Source organism: Lipotes vexillifer, unplaced genomic scaffold (assembly GCF_000442215.2).
Source record: "Lipotes vexillifer unplaced genomic scaffold, Lipotes_vexillifer_v1.1 scaffold168, whole genome shotgun sequence".
Taxonomy (NCBI): Eukaryota; Metazoa; Chordata; class Mammalia; order Artiodactyla; family Lipotidae; genus Lipotes; species Lipotes vexillifer.
Genome location: NW_006773947.1, coordinates 1,496,953 through 1,521,300, shown reverse-complemented (window position 1 = coordinate 1,521,300; position 24,348 = coordinate 1,496,953). Strand labels below are relative to the sequence as shown.

Below are 24,348 nucleotides of genomic sequence, written 5' to 3'. Positions count from 1 at the left end.
ACAAACCAGCAGGGATCCTGAAAGCATTCTATAAAAAGAGGATGTAAAACGATGTAAGGCTAGGGGCTTCCCTGGTGGCTCAGTGGTTAAGAATCCGCCTGCCAATGCAGGGGACACAGGTTCGAGCTCCTGGTCCGGGAAGATCCCACATGCTGCGGAGCAACTAAGCCCGTGCACCACAACTGCTGAGCCTGTGCTCTAAAGCCTGTGAGCCACAACTACTGAGCCCAAGTGCCACAACTACTGAAGCTGATGCTACGCAACAAGAGAAGCCACCACAATGAGGAGCCCACACACAGCAACGAAGACCCAACACTGCCCAAAATAAATAAATTTATAATCAATCAATCAATCAAAAAGATGTAAGGCTAAAAAAGAAACTAACATTTCCTCTGGTTGCACCCCCACACACACACCTAACCTGGCAGGGCTGCTAGCAGCTCTCTGTATATTTAGTCCTTATGTAATAAACCCATAAAAATTTTTTTAATAATTTTTTTAAAAAAATATTTATTTTTAATTTATTTATTTTTGGCTGTGTTGGGTCTTCATTGCTGCACGCGGGCTGTCTCTAGTTGCGGCGAGCAGGGGCTACTCTTTGTTGCGGTGCGCGGGCTTCTCATTGTGGTGGCTTCTCTTGTTGCAGAGCACGGGCTCTAGATGCGCAGGCTTCAGTAGTTGTGGCTCGTGGGCTCAGTAGTTGTGGCTCGCGGGCTCTAGAGCGCAGGCTCAGTAGTTGTGGTGCACGGGCTTAGTTGCTCTGCGGCATGTGGCATCTTGCCGGACCAGGGTTCGATCCCGTGTCCCCTGCATTGGCGGGTGGATTCTTAACCACTGTGCCACCAGGGAAGCCCACCTATAAAGTTTTATATATAAAGAATTTAAGCCTTTGGAAGGCTAAGTCATATTCCCAATGTCACAGTTACCAAATCTAGAACTACTGGCTGAGATATGCAACTTTAAAAACAGCAGCAGGGAAGGGACAACACTGGTGACAAGCTCCCCAAGGCATTTAAATACGCTCGGGAACATCAAAAATCCACGGTGGCCGATGCACACGGGAGAGAAGAGTAGACACAGGGTGAGCATGAGGCTGACTTCTCTCTCCCAGGGGCAAGGCCGTTTTTCTACAAAGACTGACCAGGGAGTTTCGGGACACGAGGGGGATTTTCTGGAATTTCGCCAAGGCCCTACTCTGCCACCCCCCACCTCTGTAAAAGGAGGACGAGGCCATGTCTTCACCAAGCTGCCTTGTGTTGGCTGAGCCACTGCCCAGGAGTTCGGGTTGGGGCCTGGGATCCTGGAGCACTCCTTCTCCAGCCCCGTCAGTCTTGGGGTCACTGCAGAGAAGCGTCAGTGCAACCCCCAGAAGGAAGGAGAGGCTGCGGAGACCCAGGTGGAGGAGGAAAGTGGACTGTGCCCAGAGATGGAGGCAGAGGGAGGGGGGAAGGCCCAACCAGGGAGGTGCCCCTGCCGTCAAGTGCGCCAGCTGCTCTGGCCCTGGGACCCCGGTAACCAGTTTACAAAGAAAGCCACTCAGACATCCACCTTCTGTTTCTGAGGAAGGTTAGGGCTTCCTAAACTCTTGCATGTGTAAGAGTCACCTGAAGGGCCCCAGAGAGCTCGACACGGCGGGGCAAGGGGAGCCGAGAGCTCTGAGATGGTGCTTTGGTGGCCAGTGTGATGCTCAGAGCAGACGGGGGGCCTGAGCTGTCCTCACCAGGAACCCCTGACCTCCGTCAACTCATCTGATATGTGGGTGCTATTGCTGTACCATTTTATAAATGAAGGTGCCGAGGCGGAGAGAGGGTGGGAATCTGCCCGAGACTGAACCACTCAGAAGTGGGAGAAGCGGGATTCTAAGCAGAGTTCATGCTCTGAATCGTGATGCCCGTTACTGGAAAGTCATCGGTCCTCCGACGCTTCCTGTCCAAATAGGTGCAAGCTCTCTTCAGCTCAGTCTGCTGAGCGGTCCAGCCTCCCGGGGCCCTGCGACAAAAACCTGTGGCCTCACACGGGGAGAGTCTAACGTTAAACTGTCCCATTAGGAGAACGCTTAGGAGGAGGAGGACAGCTGTCCAGGAATGAATCCCTTAACTGCGATGCTCTCAGCTTCAGGGATCTCGGATACAAAAGAGGGCAACACAACTGCTGCAAGCATGAAAACGTACGTGATCATTCTGGGTGAAATTTCAAATATTCAAATGATCTCAATTGCTAATGCACATAAACAGAAAGGAGGACAAGGACATTGGTCTCACTAAGACGAACTCCAACTTTCCAAAGCGACGCTGAGTTCTATGCCGCGTGTACAACTGCATGGCACACACCCATACTCCACGGGAGATTATGTCAAACATTCGCTACCAAGGCAGATAACTGGTTCATTAAGAAGGTTCAAGGAGAAAAATTACACGCATTAGCACCAGGTATAAAAGGTCACACTGTGACCCGCTAACAGGTCACTTCCAAAAGGATTAGTGCAAATTTAAAGAGTCCAGTGACTCCTTCGATACCACCTTCCGGGATGTTCACCTGTTTGCTGTTCTTCTTGTCTTCAGCATTTTTCTTATCATTTTTTTTGTAAGCATCAAATGTGGCAGGGTCAACACTGTATAAACATTCTGTCCACTTCCCATAGAGGGCACAGAGCTTCTTTTTGCTGTCAAGAGAAACCGATGTTTAGCCAACAATTAAACCAGCGTTTTGCTGTAACTGAGTATTACTATAAAGATGCTCACAAATCAGATTCTTTAAAGAGATAAATATTTCCTTGCAGAAGAAAGAGTTTTTCAATTTACTGAAATGCTTGTTTCCTAGGTAATGGCAGATTTTAATAACATTTTATTTAGTGAACAACACCTATACTAGTCAGCATTTAAAATGGAAACTTTACCTTTTATCTTGAATGTAGCCTTCAACTTTGTGTAACTCCTTACCAAAAAGGCCGCATGGCTTAAAATTCAACACACATTTGTCCGCAGTCCTGTAAAGGAGATAGTGAGCTCAGGTTACCGTTCAACACAGAAGCCGCAGGAGAGAACAGTGACTGTGAGAACCTTTCTCGTAGCAGCTGCTGCTTACTGACTTCCTAACGCATGCCAGGCTCCACACAGAGAGCATCATAATTAACCCATAATCAGTACTGGACCCACCATGGAGAAAATGTAAAGCCAGGTTCATAAAAAATAAGGGACTTGTTGCTATGGAATGAATGTTTGCCCACCAAATTCATGTAGTGAAGCGCTAGTCGCCTACGCGAGGGTATTTAGGGGTAATTAGGTCATAAGGGTGGAACCCTCATGAATGGGATCAGTGTTCTTCTAAGAAGAGATACGGGGAGACGATCCTTCCCTCTGCCATACAACGATTTGAGAAAACGGCCAACTTCAAACCAGGAAGAGGGCCTTCACCTAGCATTAAATCTGCCAGCACCCTGACCTGGGACTTCCCAGCCTCCAGAACCATGAGAAATAAACGTCTGCTGTTGAAGCCACTTGGCCCATGGTGCTCTGTTACAACAGCCCGAGCCAACTAGGACACTGGCCTGAGGTCACAGAGTAGTATTTGAACCCAACTCTTTTCAACTTTCGTGTTTCTCCTGCCACCCATCCCCACGTGAACAACGCAAGCTAATCAGGATCAGCAAAATGAGCTGAAGGAGGCGGGAATGAACATTCCCCAAGGCTGCAGAGGCTCTGAGTTCACCAGTCTCCCCTAATCAGAAACTTTAACATAAAATCTGTTCATTAAGTAGATGGGCTTTATTTACTCCACAGCTATACTGCCTGGTTCTTAAATTATCATCAGGCTGTACTAGAACCTTTTTAAAAAGACTACTGGCACCCTCTGATGACAACTGAAGGGATAGGGGAGGATGATGAAGCATCTCACTTGTGGTTTGTGATCTCCACGTTGCCGTACTGCTCAATCCAGAGTTTCCCCACAATGATGTTATGTACACAGCAGGTAGGATTTGTCCACGTATATGCTTCATTGTGTCTAGAGAGCAAAAAGAAAACCAAAGCCCAGAAAAATAAGTGAGAAGTGTTACTCTGTTTAAAAAGTGCATTTGCCTCAAATGCTATTACTCAGCATAACACATCAGACTGCTGGAGATGACTAAACTCTAAGACCCTAAAAACTCTGCTGGTGTTAATCACGGTAAAATAGGTATCATCTGACTACTCTTATTGTTTCTTAAAAGGATACAAAAGCTTAAGAAAAAAATTCTATCTTTCTACCAAACTCCAAATTAAACTATGTACATAATCATCTTAAGCATTCAAAAGTCTGGTGAAAACATAATAAACAAAATTAAATTAGAAGTAGAAAACAGTCTATTTAGTACTTTCTAGTTCACCAAAGGGAAAAACTTGTGTATGTGAATAAGCTCCAATTTTAAACATCCTTTGCTTTTGAAAACATTCGTTTTACATCTTTGTACATTTATGTCTAAATTTATTTTTAATTTACAAACAGTAAAATCCACTTTTCTTGGTGTATCTAGTTCTGTGAGTTTTAGTGCATGTGTAGATCTTTGTAACTACTACTATAATCACAATATAGAACAATTCCATCACACCATCCACAAATTCGCTCATGCTGCCCCTCTATGGTCAAACCCTCCCCCAACCCTAGTCCCTAAACAACTCAGTTGTTCTCCAATGCATCAGTTTTGCCTTCTCCAGAATGTCATATAGGTGGGATAATACACCATGTAACCTTTCAAAATTAGTTCTTCATTTGTATAATCCATTTGAAATTCTACTTATCAATAATTTGCTCTCTCTTATTTCTGAGTAGTATTCTACTATATGGATGTATCACAGTTTAACCATTTACTTACTGAAGGATGTTGGGTGATTATGATTAATAGTACTATAAACATCTGGGCACAGGTCTTTGTGAAAACGTTAAGTCTTTATTTCTCCAGAGTAAACACCTAGGAGTGGACTGCGGAGTCATCTGGTTAACATAGGGTTAACGCTGTTCTCCAGAGTGGCTCTGCCATTTTAGATTACCCCCAGCAATATATGAGATTTCTGGTTGCTCTACATCCTTGCCAACACTTGGTACTGTCAGTTCTAAAAATGATTTTGATTTTGGACATTCTAATAGGTGTGTAGTGGTATCTCACTATGATTTTATATTTCTTTAATGACTAATGCTGTTGAGCATGTTTTTGTGTGCTCGTTTGTCATCCATATATCTCTTTGGTGAAGTGTCTGTTCACATCTTTTGCCCAATTTCTTATTGGGTTGTTTGTTTTCTTATTGTTTTGAGAATTCTTTACACATTCTAGATACAAGTCCTTTGCAAATGATGTGCAAATAATGTTTATGTATCTAAGGCTTCTCTACATTCTGTGAAGAGTGTTTTTCACTGAGCAAGTTTTTCATTTTGATGAAATCTAATTTATCAATTTTGTCTTTTCTAGACTGTGCCTTGGTATTATATCCATAAGATGTCATTGCCTAATCCAAGGTCATAAAGATTTTCTCCTGTTTTCTTCCAAAAGCTTATAATTGTATATTAGATTTTAGCCTGTGGTCTATTTTGAGTTCATTTTTGTTTAAGCTGTGAGATGTAAGCTGAGGTTCATTTTTTTAACATACGTACTTCCAACTGTTCCCACACCATTTGTGGAGAGGACTATCCTTCACTGAACTGTGTTTTTACCTTTGTCAAAAATCAGTTGACCATGTTTCTGTGGGTCAGTTTTTGGACTCTATTCTCTGTTCCCTTGATATATGTGTCTATCCTTTTGTCAATACAACATTGTCTTGATTACAATAGCTTTACTGTTAAGTCTTAAAATTAGGAAGTGGGAGTCCATCAATTCTGTTCTTCCTTTTCAAAACTGTTTTGGCTGTAGTGTTTCATTTGCCCTTCCATATAAATTTTAGGATCAACTTCTCTTTATGTATCAAAAATCATCCTGGGACTTTTAAATTTAGATTGTGTTAATATAGATTGCTTATAGATCAATTATGGGAAAACTAACATCTGAATTATATTAAGGATTCCAAGTACAGTGAGACATAGTATGACTCTCCATTACTCATAGTCTTTGATAACTGTAATCAGTGTTTTATAGTTTTCAGCATGTGAATCCTGAACATATTTTATTATCTTCATCCTGCTATCGAGCCTATCCCAGTTATTATTTTTATTATTGTATTTTTTCAGTACTAAAATTTCCAGAAATACTTTCATTTTTTTGCTCCAATGTCTTTCTATTCATTTTAAGAGTTCATCTTTATGTCATGGAGCATAGTTATAATAGCTGCTTTAAAGTCTTTGATACAGATTTCAATATCTGAGTCACCTTGGGATTAGAGTCTGTTTATTGTTTTTTCTTTCTTTTCTCTTTCTCTCTCACACAAGGAAATCATAGAGTACTAGACTTTCTGACTTATTTCGCTTAGCATAATGTCCTTGAGGTCCATCCATGTTGCAAGTGGCAAAACTTCATTCTTTTTTATGGCTGAGTAATATTCCTCGTGTGTGTGTGTGTGTGTGTGTGTGTGTGTGTGTGTGTAGGCCACAATTTCTTTGTCCATTCATCCAACGATGGACACTTGAGTTGTTCCCATATCCTGGCTGTTGTATGGAATACGTATAATATGTATAATAAATAATGCTGCAATGATATAGGGGTGCAGATATCCTTTTGAGTTAGTGTTTTTGTTTTCTTTGGGTAAATACTCAAAAATGGAACTGTTGGAACATGGTAGCTCCACTTTGAATTTTTTGAGGAACCTCCAACTGTTTTCCATAGTGGCTGCACCAATTTACATCCACCAACAGTACACAAGGGTTCCCTTTCCTCCACATCCTCACCAACACTTATTTCTAGTCTTTTTGATACTAGCCTTTCTCACAGGTGGGAGGTGATACCTCATTGTGGTTTGATTTGCATTTCCTTGATGGTTAATGATGTAGAGCATCTTTTCATTTACCTGTTGACTATCTGTATGTCTTCTTTGAAAAATGTCTATTCAGATCTTCTGCCTACTTTTTAATTGGATTTTTTTTCTTGTTATTGAGTGGTATGCATTCTTCATATATTTTGGATGTTAGCCCATTATCAGATACATGATTTGCAAATATTTTCTCCGATTCAGTAGGCTGCCTTTTTATTTTGTTGATAGTTTCCTTTACTGTGCAGAAGCTTTTTAGTATGATGTAGTCCCACTTGTTTATATTTGCTTTTGTTCTTTTTGGTGTCAGAGTCAAAAAATCATTGCCAAAACCTACATTAACGAGCCTACCGCCTATGTTTTCTTCTAAGAGTTTTATAGTTTTCAGTCTTACGTTCAAGTTTGTAATCCATTTTGAGTTAATTTTTGTGTATGGTATAAGAGAGGGGTCCAGTTTCATTCTTTTGGATGTGCCTTGTCCAATCTTCCCAACACCATTTATTGAAGAGACTGTCCTTCTTCTGTTGTATATTCTTGACTCCTTTGTCGTAAATTAACTGACCCTATTTGCATGGACTTATTTCTGGGCTCTCTATTCTGTTCCATTGATCTATGTGTCTGTTTTTATGCCAATACCATATATTTTAATTACTATAGCTTTGTAATATAGTTTGAAATCAGGGAGCATGATGCCTCCAGCTTTGTTCTTCTTTCTCAAGACTGCTCTGGCTATTTGGGGTCTTTTGTGATTCCATAAAAATTGCAGGATTGTCTATTTGTGTGAAAAACGTCATTGGAATTTTGATAGAGATTGCACTGAATCTGCACGTTGCTTTGGATAGTATGGACATTTTAACAGTATTAATTTTTTCAATCCATGAGCAAAGAATTAATTCCATTTACAACTGCATCAAAAAGAATAAAATACCTAGAAATAAATTTAAACAAGGAGGTGAAACACCTGTATACTGAAAACTACAAGACAGTAATGAAAGAAACTGAAGATGACACAAATAAATGGAAAGGCACTTCATGGCAATCTTTTTTCTATTGCAAAAGAAGAGAACTTTCAACTTAACCTAATGTCTAAGATGTACCAATGTGATTGTTATTTCAGTATTTCTCAAAGTGAATTCACTTTAAAAGATGGTTAACCAAAATATTATTATCATAATATACAGAAAGCTTGTCTCATAAGAACTGTCATGCAGTGATTAACTCCGTTTTATCTTAAAATAGATCCAAACAAACACCAGAGTCAAACATCAAATTAAACTTTTTACACATACCTAGGCTGATTAACAATGGCTATTGCCATGTTTCTCAAATTCTTTTACATGATGGTAGAAAATTTACACTGCAGAAAAGCAGTTTCTTTGTCTCCACTTTTTGAACAACAAGGTCAAGTCTGTGTGCAAGTGTATATACGAATGAGTAGGTACACATGAAAAGAGTTAAAGGAGTGATTCTGACTCACTCAAGGAGCTCCAACGTGATGGTTCCTTTGGGTTCTGCTTCTACGCTCTTACCCCAGAACTTCAGTTTGGGATAGATTGAGCCATGAAAGATGAAATCATTGTTTAATCCTTCAGCATGAAATGCACTAATGGGTGGGTGATGGCTGACCTGCTCAGAGATGAGTCTGAAACCAAGGTCATCTCTTAAGATTTAAAAAACAAACAGAAAAAGGTAGTGTTATATAATAAACTGTTATCACAGAATGTATACATTACTGTCATTTCAGTGAAAAGGCAATGTTAAAGTATTAAGGAAACAGATTTGACGAAGTAAACAATCCTTTGTTATCATCCTGATGGAAGGACAACACAAGAGCAATTGCACATATGCAACCCAAACAACTAAAACCAATGTTATTATAAACCTAGCTACTTAAACACATTAAAATAAAGAACACCCACATGAATTTGGGTGATTTTCATGAATTGCCCATATTAGCCATGTAAACTTAAAACTTATCATTCATTCCATTTATATTAAGATTGAAGAATCTAATGTATCTCCTTTACAAACATCTAGGGGATAAATGAGATCAAAACTTGTGGAGGGAAGAGAAAGATTCAGAAAAACTAAAGCCAAATGAATTCCCTGTGTGTAAAGAAGCAAGCTACAGCAGGAAATGCAACTCTAGATACATTCATTGCCTGTATGCCAACAGTGTAAGTTTATGCTAATATATTTTATATGGTTATTAAAAAAACCCAGGGACCTCCCTGGTGGCGCAGTGGTTAAGAATCCACCTGCCAATGCAGGGGACACGGGTTCGAGCCCTGGTCCGGGAAGATCCCACATGCCATGGAGCAAGTAAGCCTGTACGCCACAACTACTGAGCCTGCACTCTAGAGCCCGCAAGCCACAACTACTGAAGCCTGTGCGCCTAGAGCCCGTGCTCTGCAACAAAGACAAGCCACCCCAATGAGAAGCGTGAGCACCACAACGAAGAGTAGCCCCTCCTCGTCCCAACTAGAGAAAGCCTGTGCTCAGCAATGTCCTCATTGCTGAGCAACGCCCAGTGCAGCCAAAAATAAACAAAAAAAAAAACCCCAATCATGCCTTATGGTCTACATAAGGAGAAAGGATGATAACTAATCCCCACAAGATCAGGAATACTGAAAGCCTTGTAATGGTTCATTTTATGTATGTTTTCATATTTTTGACATAATTTCTAAAATAATAAATATCGTAGAAACAAACAAAATTGTTAACTTTCTTCAGTCATACAAAATGTTGGTAGATGCTCAAAAAATATACATTTTCATTTGAAGAGCTATGTAAATCATGGAAATTCAACTATCCACCTGGAATAGTGCTAAAGATCTTACCGAACTAATTCATAAGTCTCTCCCAGAAGTGGGTTGAAAGGCTTTCCAGTACGTTCCCACTGAGAAGCAACAGCAGATACAGCAAATGCAGCTACACACTGTGGGACAGAGCATTAGGAGAAGTTAAAAATAGCCTTGCTGGCTCCTCATTCTTCCAGGAACTGAAATTCTGCTGAAAATAGTAATTTACAAAATGATTTTGAGAAGTTTAATTACTTTGTATTTTTAACATGGCTTAATAAGCAAACTAATAAGCAAATGTGGATATTCAGAATGAAAATTACTCTGAGACTCTTCCTATAGATCATCCCAACTGTGGGTTTTGTAACACCCAGACAGGGCTACAGATTCTCTCAAGGACTTTTAAGAAACTCTCAAATCCTAAATTACTCTTAATTCCTTTAAAATTTCTAAAAAGTACATCACTTTTAGGATGGGGCGAAAAAACTGAACAAATTGGTATCAAGTCCAATGAGGTTGGGAAAAGCTGATTTATATAAATGAAAAGACAGAATGACTCCATTTAGAATGCTATTGCTTTGTTGGAAGGAAAAGAATGTATCTACTGTACTCTCCCTGTGTCTAGTCAATCCATATACATCACATGAATGCCTTCTCTTCAGAGGAAAACAAAAAAGTGCAATTCCTTGTTGTCCTTTGTTTTAACCTATAGTAGTATGTGTATATTTATATACACACATAAGCATAAGTACACATATTTATCTGTGTGTGTATATATCTACTCCTTCTTGGAAACACTGAGAAAGTCTGAAAGAAAGGTTGAATATTTTTATTCAATGCTAACACAATGCTTCTTTCTAAAGCAAAGTCTCAGAAACAGCTCACCAACATCCAGGTTTGGTTTTGGACCACATTCTGCTTCTCTTGCAATTCTCGTTGGTCTTTCCACTATGGTGGCACTCTGACTAGAGGGTGGCGGGGAAGGAACACAGATGACTCTCCAAACATGCTGACTACGTAATGATAACGTTTGCTAGCCTCACACTGGACTTAACATGAATTCTGTGCATGTGTTTGGGGCAGGGGGAGGGGAGAAGGTGGCAGAGAAGACTTCCTAAGACTTAAACCTTTCCCAGTGCTTGCTTGACACATACCTGCATCCTTTCCACAGGATCAGCAAATGAACTGGCCTTGTGGATGAGGTACGTATGCTCCATATATTCAGTGAGTCGCTGGAGGAAGCTCAAAGGTTCGTTAAATATAACTGGCATGGTGATCTTGGAGAGTTCCTATTTAACAAGAAAATGGAAACTGTGATGCCCGACATACACAGCAAACTTACATGCTGCTGTCTCTACATAACATGTTCCTGGAAAGGAAGTCACAGAAAACAGCAACTTTAATTAGTATCAGTTCAATTTCATAATCTTCCCAGAGCATATAACTATGTGGAGTATATTGTTCTAGGCCTTGAAGGAAATTCAAAGACTACCCAAACATTCTCCTTGGCTTCGAGGAGCTTGCAATCTACTGGTGAGCAGTGAGATGATGACTACTAATAAGTCTGCCTCAGATCAGAATTAGGAAATGGCATATAAGGTCCTGGGGACACAAAGACCAAAAATCTTCATAGTGGGCTAAGGAGCAACCACATATACCATTTTTGTGGATAATTTTTCAAAGGAATTTCAGACTCTTTTTTTTTTTTTTTTTTGCGGTACGCGGGCCTCTCGCTGTTGTGGCCTCTCCCGTTGCGGAGCACAGGCTCCGGACGCGCAGGCTCAGCGGCCATGGCTCACGGGCTCAGCCGCTCCGCGGCATGTGGGATCTTCCCGGACCGGGGCACGAACCTGTGTCCACTGCAGCGGCAGGCGGACTCTCAACCGCTGCGCCACCAGGGAAGCCCCAGACTGTTTTTGACTGACAACACTGAGGTTTTCTGAGAACACTGATCCATTACACATTGTGAACTGGGGTACTAGAAGGCTATTGTGTATTTCACAGGATAGGTTTTAAATTCTATCTGCTAGAATGACACAATCACAGTAGACTTCCAAAAATAATTTAATGATTGGGCAGGGGTCCTCTGACCTGAATTGCAACCTTTCAACTCTGTTTACCATATCCTGCCAGCAAACGGTCACACCATGAGATCTTTAACAAATTCATTAAGTAACAAACTTATCTTGGTTTTCTCTGGAATAGTCTGATGATCTTTCCAACCTTCCACCTACTATTATTTACCTTTCCCGTGAGAATCACATCTTTCGTGAAGCCTGCTGACTAAAGTCATGATCACATGAACAATCCCAAGGTGCCATCGAGGTTGAATGCCACCTGTCTTGGCTCCGACTTTCCCCCTCTAAACATCCACATTCTTACAGATAAGCACAATTAAAAATAAAGTAACCTTCACAAAACTACTATTGGAATGCATAAAAAAAAAAGCTCATTCATTAGCATAAAATACTGCAGAACGCAGACAGACATGTAGCAGCTCAATGTAATGAAAAGAAATGGTAGGTTTATTGCTGCCTCACTGGGAAGACAAAGGAGAACGGGAATGTATAAGGAGATGAAGAAAAGAAGGTTTTACTATATACACCCTGAGATCTCAGTAAATGCAAAAATTCACTGCTGGGGCCAAGTCAAGAAAGCTGGGACTGCCAAGGCTTTTCTTAATTGAGATATCTTAGACTCTCTTTCTTCTACTTAATAATATCTTCATGAGTTTTTTCTTAAAAAAAAAACACAAAAACTAATAGAAGAATACGTAATTCTCAGTCATGGAAGTAAAGCCATGAAAACGCTCCTCCCCTCAGAGGCAAAGCACCTCCAACAGTTTGGGATACAATGCTGGGTGTTTACACACACATGTGTGTACACACATAAATCTTATCGTAATTTTTTAATGCATGGGATCTGCTCTATGTATTGGCTCATCACTTGCCTTTTTTTGCTGTTCCTGTGTTTGGAGGTCTTACATACACATACATTACAACACCGAGTCCATCAAGTTCTTTGTAATCGCTGCACTGCGCAGTGGTAAGATGTCAGAATCAGACTGAGTTCCACTGCAGGCTTTCTCATTCACTAGATGTGTGACTCTGGCCAAGTTATTAAACTCTGCCAGTTTCCTTATCAATAACATGGCACTAATATAAGTGTATATAACATAATCTACTACAAAGCATTGTTATAAGACTAATATTTGCAAAACACTTAGACCAGTTCTGGGCACATTAGTAAATGCTATATGTATTTGTTAAATTTTTTTTAAAAGTCTATCTATAGATATACCATAAACTATTTAATCTTATCCTTTAGAACATGAACAAATATGGTTTTAAAGTAAATTTCTGTAAGTGGGATTTCTGGGTCAAAGGTGTGTGCTCACTGAAAATTTTTAGTTACTACCAAGCTGAATGCCTTCAACCCTTCAACCCTTTATCAATTTGTACTCCTACCAATGCTTCTGGGAAGTCAGATTTTCTTTTAGCATCAAAGGGAGGGGCACTGCTTCCAATCTGTTCATTGAATCGTGTTCATTTTCTTTACACAACTATTTAATTCAAGAATAGTCAAATGTTGTAATGGTGCTGGGTAGTTCATGTATAACTCTAGAACGAAGATTAAAAGACATAAGTATTAAAAGTAACTATAACTATGATAATTTGTTAATGGATACACAATGTAAAAAGATGTAAATTGTGACACCGAAAACATAAAATGGCAGGGAGTGTACAAATGTAGAACTTTTGTATGTGTTTGAAGTTAATTTGTAATCAGCTTAAAACAGACTGTTATAAGATGTTTTACATAAACCTCATGGTAACTACAAAGCAAAAAACCTATAGTAGATACACAAAAGATAAATAAAAAGGAATTTAAGCATACCAACTACAGAAAATCATCAAATTCACAAAGGAAGAGAGGAAGAGGAAAGGAACAAAGGAACTACAAAACAGAAAACAAGGAACAAAAGGGCAATAGTGAAACCACATCTATCAGTAATTACTTTGAATGCAAATGGACTAAATTATCCAACCAAAAGACATAGAGTGGCTGAATGGATTAAACAAAAAACAGGAAACACCAAGACCCAACTATGCTGACTACAAGAAATTCACTGCAGCTCTAAGGACACACATAGATAGAAAGTGAGAGGATAGAAAAAGATATTCCATGCAAATGGAAGCAAAAAGAAAGCAGGGGTAGTTATATCAGACAAAACAGATCTTAAGCCAAAGAATGTAACAAGACACAAAAAAGGTCATTATATAATGTAAAGGGGTCAATTCATCAAGACGATATAACAATTATAAATATTTATGCACCCAAAATAGGGACACCTAAAAGCAAATATTAACAGATCTTAAAAGAGAAATAGACAGCAATACAAGAAAAGCAGGGGATTTCAATGCTCTACTTTCAACAAGGGACAGATCATCCAGACAAGATCTTAGTAAGGAAACAATGGGTTTAAACAACATGTTAGACCAGACCTAAGAGACATATACAGAACATTCCGTGCAATAAAGGAATACACAATTCTTCTCAAGTGTATATGGACCACTCTCCAGGATAGACTATTAGGCCACAAAACAAGACAATAAATTTAAAAATAGTGAAATCATATCAAGCATCTTTTCTAACCACAATGGTATAAAATTAGAAATAAATTACAAAAAGAAAACTGGGAAATTCACAAATATGTGAAAAGTAAACAAGCTACTAAACAACCAATAGGTCAAAGAAGAAATCAAAAAATATCTTGAGACAAATGAAAATGGAAATACAACATACAAAACTTACAGGATGCAGCAAAAACAGCTCTAAGAAAGAAGTTCATGGCAATAAACACACTAAGAAACAAGATCTCAAACAGCCTAACTTTACACCTCAAGGAACTAGAAGTCCAAAATTAGTAAAGGAAGGGTAACAAAGATCAGAGTGGAAAGAAATGAAACAGAGACTAAAAAGATAAATGCAACTAAGAGCTGGTTTTTTTTTTTTTTTTAAAAAAAGAGGGCTTCCCTGGTGGCGCAGTGGTTGAGAGTCTGCCTGCCAATGCAGGGGACACGGGTTCGTGCCCCGGTCCGGGAAGATCATACATGTTGCGGAGTGGCTAGGCCCGTGAGCCATGGCTGCTGAGCCTGCGCATCTGGAGCTTGTGCTCTGCAACGGAGGAGGCAACAACAGGAAGGGGCCCAGGACCGCCAAAAAAAAAAAAAAAAAAAAAAAAGGAAGAAAGGTATAATAGACAAATCTTTAACTATACTCACCAAGAAAAAGAGAGGACTCAAATAAGTAAAATTATAAATGACAGAGAAGATACTACAACTGATGCACAAAGGATCATGAGAATGCTGTGAACAATTATATGCTAACAAACTGGACAATCTAGAAGAAGTGGATAAATTCCTAGAAACATACAACCAACCAAAATTGAATCATGAAGAAATAGAAAATCTGAACTGATCAATTCCTCGTAAGGAGACTGAAGCAGTAATCAAACACCTGCCAACAAACAAAAATCCAAGACCAGATGTCTTTACTGGTGAATTCTGCCAGACATTTAAAGAAGCATGAATATGGATCCTTCTCAAACTATTCAAAGAAACAGAAGAGGAGGGAACACTTCCAAACTCATTTTACAACATCAGCATTATCCTGACACCAAATCCAAAGACAAAACCAGACAAAGAAAACAAAATTATAGGCCAATATCCCTGATGAACACAGATGCAAAAGTCAAGAAAATATTAGCAAACTGAACTCAACAATACATTTAAAGGGTCATACACCATGATCAAGTGGGTTTTATTCCATGTAAGCAGGATGGTTCACTACAAGCCAATCAATAAATGTGATATATGACATTAATAAAACAATGGATAATCTCAATAGATGCAGAAAAAGCATTTGACAAAATTCAACATCCTTTCATGATAATAACTCTCAACAAAGTGGGTATAGAGGAAGCATACCTCAACAGAATAAAGGCCATATATGACAAGCCGACAGCTAACATCATACTCAGTGGTGAAAAGCTGAACACTCTTCCTATAAGATCAGAAATAAGGATGCCCACTCTCACCACTTTTATTCAACACGGTACTGAAGTTCTAGGCAGCGTAATCATGCAAAAAAAAAGAAATAAAAGGTGTCCAAATCAAGAAGGAAGAAGTAAGATTATCTCTATTTGCAGGTGCCATGATATTATATGTAGAAAACCCTAAAGACTCCACCAAAACACAATTAGAACTAATACATGGATTCAGTAGAGGTGTGTGGTACAAAATCAAAATACAAACATCAGTTGTGTTTCAATTCACCAACAACAAACTATCAGAGAGAAAAATTAAGAAAACAATCCCATTTCCAATACCATCAAAAAGAATAAAACAGGAATAAAATTAACCAAGGAGGTGAAAGAGCTATACACTGAAAACAATAAAAGAAACTGCAGAAAACACGAATAAATAGACAGATATTCTGCACTCATGGATTACAAAAGTTGTTAAAATGTCCAAACTACCCCAAGTGATCTAAAGATTCAATGCAATCCTTATCAAAATTCCAATGGCATTTTTCACAGATATAGAAAAAACAATCCTGAAATTTGTATGGAAACACAAAAGACCGTGAGTAGCCAATGCAATCTTAAGAAGAACAAAGCAGGAGGTATCATGCTCCCAGATTTCAAACTGTATTACAAAGATATAGTAATCAAAACAGTACAGAATTGGCATAGAAATAGACAGACAGATGAATGGAATAGAATAGAGAGCCCAGAAATAAATCCATGCATTTATGGTCAATTAATTTTTGCTAAAGGAGCCGAGAATACACAATGGAAACAATCTAAGTGTCCGTCAATGGATGAATGGATCAAGAAAATGTGGGTGTGTGTGTGTGCATGCATATATCTGTGTATATATATACACACACACACAAATACAAACATACACACACACACACACACACACACACACACACGATATTACCCTTACAAAAGAAGGCCATTTGTGACAACATGGATGAACCTGGAGGGCCTTATGCTAAGTGAAATAAACCAGACAAACAAAGACAAACACTGCACGGTATGGTATCACACATATGAGAACCTTAAAAAAAAAAAGTTGAACCAATAAAAACACAGTAGAAAGTCGTTGCCAGGGGCTTCAGGGTGGGGAAAATAGGGAGAAGTTGGTAACAGGGTATACACTTTCACTTATAAGATGAATAAGGTCTGAGGATCTACTGTATAACATGGTGACATGACTACAACTGATAACACTGTTTTGTACAAATGAAATTTGCTAAGCGAGTAGAACTTAAATGTTCTTACCAAGAAAGGATACATATGTGAGGTGCTGGATGTGTTAATTAACTTGATGGGGGGAATCCTTTCACAATGTATACATATATCCAATCATCTTGATGTAGAATTTAAATATTTGTCAATTATATCTCAAAAAAAAAAATCCACCAAGATTGTCTCTCTAAAGCAACTTGGCTGTACAGAATATGCACACAGAAATAAAACTGTTTCAAAATAGCTTTTTAAAAAATTTTAATTTAGCACCTACTAGGTGCCAGGCACTGTTTTAGACACTGGATTAAAAGTCTCATTATAGCCAATTCTGACCTGGAATGCCCTCCTCTCTTCACTTAACTCTTGTATCTCCTCCCCGCTAGGATTTCAGGAGAGTTCAAGTCTCTCCTCCTCGACTATTCCAGTACTCATTGATTTCTCGCCTCTTCCAGCTCCTGGAGCAGCAGAATCTGTATCGCACAATGTAGCATCTGATCACAGATTATACAGCCTGCTGCTATGTCAGGGGTACTAACCAGCTTATCTTGCTAACTACACAGTAATACAATTCCTGAGGTGAGGGATAACATCTTATACTCCGCCTGCATCCTCATCACCTCAGGGAGAGCAGAGCACATTGCAGGCACCCCTACCCTATATGCTCCTGTATGTTTCCACTGCCCCATGAGTTTACTCCTACTTGGGCATTTATCACAGTGCACTAGACTCTCCTGACTCTTTCACTGGAATACAAACTCCCTGAAGTCAGAACCCTCTTGTTTAATGATGCACATAGTTCACAAAGCAAAATGAGTAAAAAAGTAGGTTACAAAGCAACATGTTCAAAAATATTTTAATTTTGTAAAATACGTGTTTTATAGACAAATATTAGAAGGTCGTAGCACCAAAAAGTTAACAGTGGTTGACTCTAGGAGTTGGTAGTCCAGGTAATCTAACACTTTCAGCCTGGCAAAAGGAAGGGATGGGGAAGCTGACAACCTTGCACCGCAGAAAGTGGACCGCCTTACGACATACACGCTGACGTTATGCTCATCATAAAACAGACAAGAGAAAAGCACGATGGAAAAAGAGAACAACAAAATATACCCAGGTTAGTCCAGTCCTGGGTTCCAGAGACAGTAGAGCGTTGTGGTTAAAGGAATGTCTTCTGAACAGAAGGCACAACGGTGGCTGCCAGGGCTGGGGGTAGGGAGGTGGGGAGCTGTTGCTTAAGGGGTGCAGAACGTCAGTTCCACGAGATGAAAAGAGTTACATGGGTGGTAACAGCAGCATAATGTGAATGTACAAACGCCACTGAACTGCATGCTTAAAAATGGTTAAAATGGTAAATACTATGTTCTGTGTTTTACCACAATTGAAAAATAAAAGAATGGGCTCTGAGAGCACACGCCCCTTGCTACCTGATGCTTGCATCGCTATGAGTCCCTCACCTCTCAGCCAAATCGGGGCTTCATTATGTACCTCACAGGGCCTGTCAGGATTAATTAGTTCATACAAATCACTCAGAACAGTGTCAGGCATACGTTAAGTGAGCAATAAATGTTAGCTATGATCATTACTATTAATAGCACATTCAAGATTGCCAAGTCCTCCAAGGCCGTGTAGAGGCAAGGCAGCTTTGAAGGCTGGGATACCTCATCCTGTCGCCTGGGCAGCGAGCTGCAGAGAAGCCACTCAGATGGCAGTGTGGCTTGAGTTCCAACCTTAAAAGGTGAAGAAGTGAGGGAAGGACACCTGTTCCCCCCGGAGCCCCAGCCAGAAGGCATTGCGTAGTCCCCGCTGCTGAGGCTCTCGCTGCTGGCTGGCTGTCCCGTCCAACCGCCAAGATGACAGGGGTTCACCAGGGCGGCGACGTGAGCCCTGGCCCGTGACAGTATGTGACGTAAATGATGCCATTTCTGGCTCTGCTCTTGTTTTCTACATTTCGCTTTGTCATGCACAACAGCAGGGTGAGATTTATTTTAAAGGGACTTAAAGGATTTATTCGTTAAAGGAATGAAGAACTTTACCTAAGTTTGATTCTGAGCTTTTTTCCCTAAAAAATACTAAGACTATTAAACACTCACTGAGGGAATAAGAGACACGCTGGGGGGGTGACAAGGCGTTTGGCGCTTCTGTCATTACAGCGGCTCACATGAGAATCCAGGCCTAGGGACTTAATCTTTCATCTCTATAGCGACACTGTATACGTCGCCATACCCTCACATAATCTCCCTGAGAAAAATATGCAAGAATGGGACAGTCACATTGTCCACTAGCCACTGGCTGCTCACCACCAGTTGGCTAGACTTCATATGAGTCAGCAAGCCAATGAAATAGTGGTTTGTCAACTCTGGAAACCAAGGTACAAAGGACATGGTTTTATCACCCATTCAATGGGCAGACTATTTTTTAATCATTTGAAAAGCTCCCAAAATTCTGAAAGGGTCTTTAAATCCAATTTTATAATCTAGAATAATTTAAACACCTTCCTGCTTCTCTTAGTAACTCAGAATGTAAGCATTCAAGGAAATGAAAAGGCACATTTGTGGCCCAGGTAATAGACACAGAGTGGAAGGGACAGAAAAAGGCCTGAGGGAACATATACACATAGATCCAGATGGCCATAAAAACCACCTTGACTGCACAGAAGAGTCTAACATGCTATTTAAAATACAGCAATGGACTTGCAATTTTTTGCCTCTATCAGTCTATACAATTACTGATATTTTAATTGTTAAAATCTACAGTTCCCTGGATATGTAATGAAAAAACTCGGTGATACAAACTATATTTCATTCCCTCTTGGAAATTCACAGAGACACTGTTTTTACTTACAATACAATGAAGTTTGGTATTGGATTTGTTAGATACTGTATACAACTAATTAGTACTGCATATATTCCAATAATAGGAAAAGCAACAATGCATATTATGAAGGTCAAGTTTCAGGAAGAAACATGAGCTGGAATACTTTTATCGCTGAGAGCTTCAGTCAGCTGGAAAAATTAAATATTTATGCCAGGCAATCCTATCTTGTGACCCAGCTAAAAGCAAAGTTTAAATGTATCCATACAAATTAATAGCAACTAATGATGAAACTGAAGAAACTCTTAATTGCAGTTGCTCATCAGCCGACAAACTGACAAGGAAAAAAAAGGGAAGGCTGCTTTGTCACTTAAGCACTATATAAACAAACAAGGCCAAGTCTGATCCCAACTGAAGTGGAAAATAACTTATATGTATAACGCCGAGCACTGTAATGCCCAACTGTGCAAATATTTAAGACCTGGGTTAGAGAGAGCAGCTCAGCTTAGGTCTTAAGCTAAGTCTGCCGGTGGGCAGGGTCCTCACCCAGGTGTGCGACCCAAGCACTAAGTGGGCTTCTAGGCTCTTCACTGATGGGCAGGCGCTGGCAGCAGCCTTGGCTCTGTGCCTTGGATGTGCCTTCTGTGACACCAGCTTGGCACTGGATCCTCCCTCCACAACAGCCCCAAAGATATAAAACTTTACCCTTCTTACATGTAAGGGCCTTGCAGGGCCACAGGTCTCTTTCCCATCTTGGGCTACTCAGTCCCTTCCCTCTCCACAAGATGTCTATCATCTATTAGTTTACCATCACATGAGAGGTTCTTGCCATCTGAATACACTGATCATGCCCAAAGCAGTCACACCAAGACCTTGCAAGTCAGCCCTTGGGGACCACTCTGGTTGAGCAGTCTGAACAAGCCTGCTTCTCTGACGCCTTTTGCTGTTGGTTACACCACTGTTCCTTAGCTCTCACAGACCAGCCCTAGAGAACACAATAGCCAGAAACAAAGGAACTATGCACAGGAAAGGGGTGTCTGCATGTGAACTGAATGAACTACACTGTGGGCAACTGGGTGCAACCAGTGGTAAAAACAGGGAGAAAAAGACAAGAAAAGCTTTGAGGGAAAAGATAAACAAATATTCCTTTCCTCTTCTTCCTGTCTCGTAGCTGAATTTTTTCAGAGTTGGGAGGCCGTGTGAGTCCTCTTGATGGACAACCGCTAAGTGGGAATGTGGCAGGACAACTAAGGCGCTGGCTGGAAGCTTGGACCAGGTCCATGGCCTCCACACTGTAGTCACGCAGGGTGACTGTGGGCAGGGATGGATGCTTTAGGGGAATTGATCTGCAGGTCCTCACCCTCCACACGCACTCCTGCCTAAGAACTGACAAGCCAAGAACACACCTGCGTCAGACGTCACACTGTTGCTCTTTTCCCAGGTCTTCCTTTAAAATCGCCCTTCTTTTACCTGGGGTGTGGGGGAGACACCCCTTACACCATCCTGAATTCTAGTATAGCAGTCTTGCTCTGATGTGTAAAAACCTTCAGGGCACCAAGTGAAGGGAGGTTTAGAAATACAGTACCGGTACAAGGAAGCCTCTTAAATCAAGGCTCTGTTGCTCTGCAGGATGGCTCCTCGACTTTTTTGTTTTTTTGTTTTTTTTTGTTTTCGTTAAGGCAAAGACCTGACATCAGAAGCTCTTCCAGTCACTTCTCCCCTGTTGGCATATTCTGATTTCAGATCATTATAGAGTCAGGCGGTAGAGATGACAAATTTTGTTTAACTACTTTGCCTCTTCTGCCTCCTGTCTCTTAAGTCAGTATTTATAATGTACCATTTTGTGCAAAGCTCCAAATCTTATCTAGAGCTGTATCTGGCTTATATTTAGAATTCAAGAATGGGACAGTTGTCACAGTGACATATACCAACGTGTTTATCTGAACCCCAAAATAACATCATGAGCTGACCCGGGACGCGTCTGGTTCTGAGGTCATGCGGCAGACATTCTGCATCAAGGGAATGTGATGAATCTGAGGTTTTGAGGGAGAACATTTAAAGTGCATGGTAAGATAAAAAGCATTTCATGAAAAAAGATTATATTGGCAAGGTGTGTTTCAGGGAAAATATTTCAGTTTTCCCAACCCTTTCTCAATATTGCAGGGTATATCTGAGTGAGAGGACACAGTTACAGAAACCGAAGTTGAGAGCCCTGGTAAAGCTTCTCCACTCCATTTCCCAGAGACCCAGATGCCCATGACTCCAAGGGAAGGTAACAAGACCTCCTGCAACCTAGAGTTTTCCAATGTTGTTTCCAATAACACTGAAGGAAGTCCTATTGAGTTGTCAATTTATGGATCATAAAAAATTATTTTTGATGGATATTACCATCTGATTTTTGACATATAGTCAGGAAAAGGTCAAAGAACCGAATGACATTGCTAGATACTAAAGAAAACCCCTACTCCCATCTGTCTATTAATATGAGCAAGGCTTCTTAATCCTTGAATCTATTAAAAAAAAGAACTGTTACTGAAAATCTAGCGATGTGTGATATTCATTCTCAGACATCTCAGCCAAAGTGAAAAAAATCCTTTTATGAATAACATTTTAGCTTTTAGGTTATACTTTCATAAATTTTGTAATCTTTGTTATTTTAATCGCTCACATAAGAATAACTTAAAACTTTTAGTACTAAAGTCTTATGGCCATAAAATATAAATTTTTAAATTTTAATTTAAATATGTATTTTTGTGATAGTGAAGTATAATAAGGTAATCAAAAAACCGTCAAAGATGAAAAAAATTAGGTTAGGGTAATATTCTAGAGTAAATATGGAACGGAAATAGGAGTTAAAGGAGCAAACTAGAACTATAAAGTTTTCAACTCTTATCTTCAAGCCTCTATGGCATTCGGTTGCACTGAATATACCTTTCTGAATGACACAACATTTTCACTTTAATAACTCGGTATTTATAATATAACAGACCTTCTTCACCCTCTTAGAATAATCTAAGGCGAACATTCTATGACTCCAAGACATTTAGCAGACGTGGTCTCAGGTGCAGGCGCCTACTCAAATTCTGTGCCTGGATACCTCGCTCGCCTCACCCTGGTGCTGGCCCTGGTTTCCAAGCCACTAAGTATGGACCCCCATGACCTAGCCTCCGGGTGAGTCCTGCTGACAATTCCTAAAGGGATGGGAGAGAAGAGGAGAAAGAAAACAGGGGGAACAGAAGACAATGGGATTATGAGACTGGAGTCCTTTGACAAAAGGACAATGGGAGCAAGGAAATAAGGAACAAAGAACTCAAACTACTAACCAACATGAAGTATTAATTCTGAGATGGGAACCTGTTTGGTAAATGCTTCAATCACAGAGAGATTTAGGATTTAATTCCATTTATGTAAAGTATTCATTTCATGTAGTATAACCCAAAATTTGGTAACATAATCCTGTCCAAAACAGACTGGGAGAAAAAAGGGTGTCATTAGTTTTGGAAATCTAAGTCTCTATATTCGTTTTAGAAAAAAGCAAAGTCAAATGTGTATGTATGTGGCACTGGAGGATGGAGCAAGGTGAGCCTGGCTGGAGAAGGTGCTGCAGGGCACCAAAGCCCAGGATGACAAATGCCTGAAGACACTGACTTTCCTACCTGAGAAAGATGAAGTTATACCTTGACCATACATGGCAGGTAAGCACCTATCATGTGTTCTTAAAAGCCACGTCTTAAGAGATTAATGATACTATGCCATAAAACTGTATCATCATAAATGAGGGGCACTCATTTCTGAAAAAGTTGGCACCAGACCCCAGTTGAGCGTAGAACTGGGAGGTTTCCAGCAGGATGCCCATACTCCCCACTCTGATCTCATATGCTCCTCAAGTCGACAGAGACATCATGAAAAGCTACGGTTCAATATCAGATTTCCTCTGCTACTTTTAAGACCTTTGATTACAAAATTAAGAAACTGGGAATGTGAAGCTATGGGAAAAGCCAGCTGAAGGGTATGTCCATGGCTTCTGTAACTGAGATTTACCCACACAGAAAGGACCTGGAGTGAAGTATTTGAATTATTAAGTGTAACAGAATTATGAAAATGCAATGGGGCGGGGGGGCTGAAAAATGCCTTCACTTTGAACTTAACTGTAATAAAATCTATGGATACTAATATCTTCTATTTTTTTACCTATTTTCCTCGCGGCTGGGGGTAGCAGGAGGCAGATATAAGAGGGGTCGATACCAGAAATTATTAAAAAATTTTTATTCTGGTGATGTTATTTGCATTTCTCTCTCAAGATACACCGCACTTTAAATCTCTCTTGTGCTCAACACTCACCCCCTTGGACTGATTCCGCTGCCCATGAGAGGGGAGACATGGCGCCCCAAGAACAATAACTTCCAAATGCCAGATAACTGCCTTTCAATCACATTAATAAGTATTAATAATTATTCATCTAGAATGTTAGTCTCTTATAAAACCTCAGCAG

At 40.0% G+C, this 24,348-nt stretch overlaps 1 protein-coding gene across 3 annotated transcripts in view; it reads right to left on the bottom strand.

The window, feature by feature from the left end:
* Window positions 1-24,348, bottom strand: part of OSBPL1A (oxysterol binding protein like 1A) — a 217,468-nt gene that overhangs the window by 8,019 nt on the left and 185,101 nt on the right. For all 3 annotated transcript variants that reach the window (XM_007448592.1, XM_007448593.1, XM_007448594.1), the window contains 6 exons: window positions 10,882-11,016; window positions 9,767-9,864; window positions 8,404-8,586; window positions 3,895-4,002; window positions 2,897-2,986; window positions 2,536-2,662 (listed from right to left, as the gene is read on the bottom strand). In XM_007448592.1, the coding sequence (XP_007448654.1) occupies window positions 2,536-2,662; window positions 2,897-2,986; window positions 3,895-4,002; window positions 8,404-8,586; window positions 9,767-9,864; window positions 10,882-11,016 (741 nt within the window). The remainder of the gene's footprint in view (window positions 1-2,535; window positions 2,663-2,896; window positions 2,987-3,894; window positions 4,003-8,403; window positions 8,587-9,766; window positions 9,865-10,881; window positions 11,017-24,348) is intronic.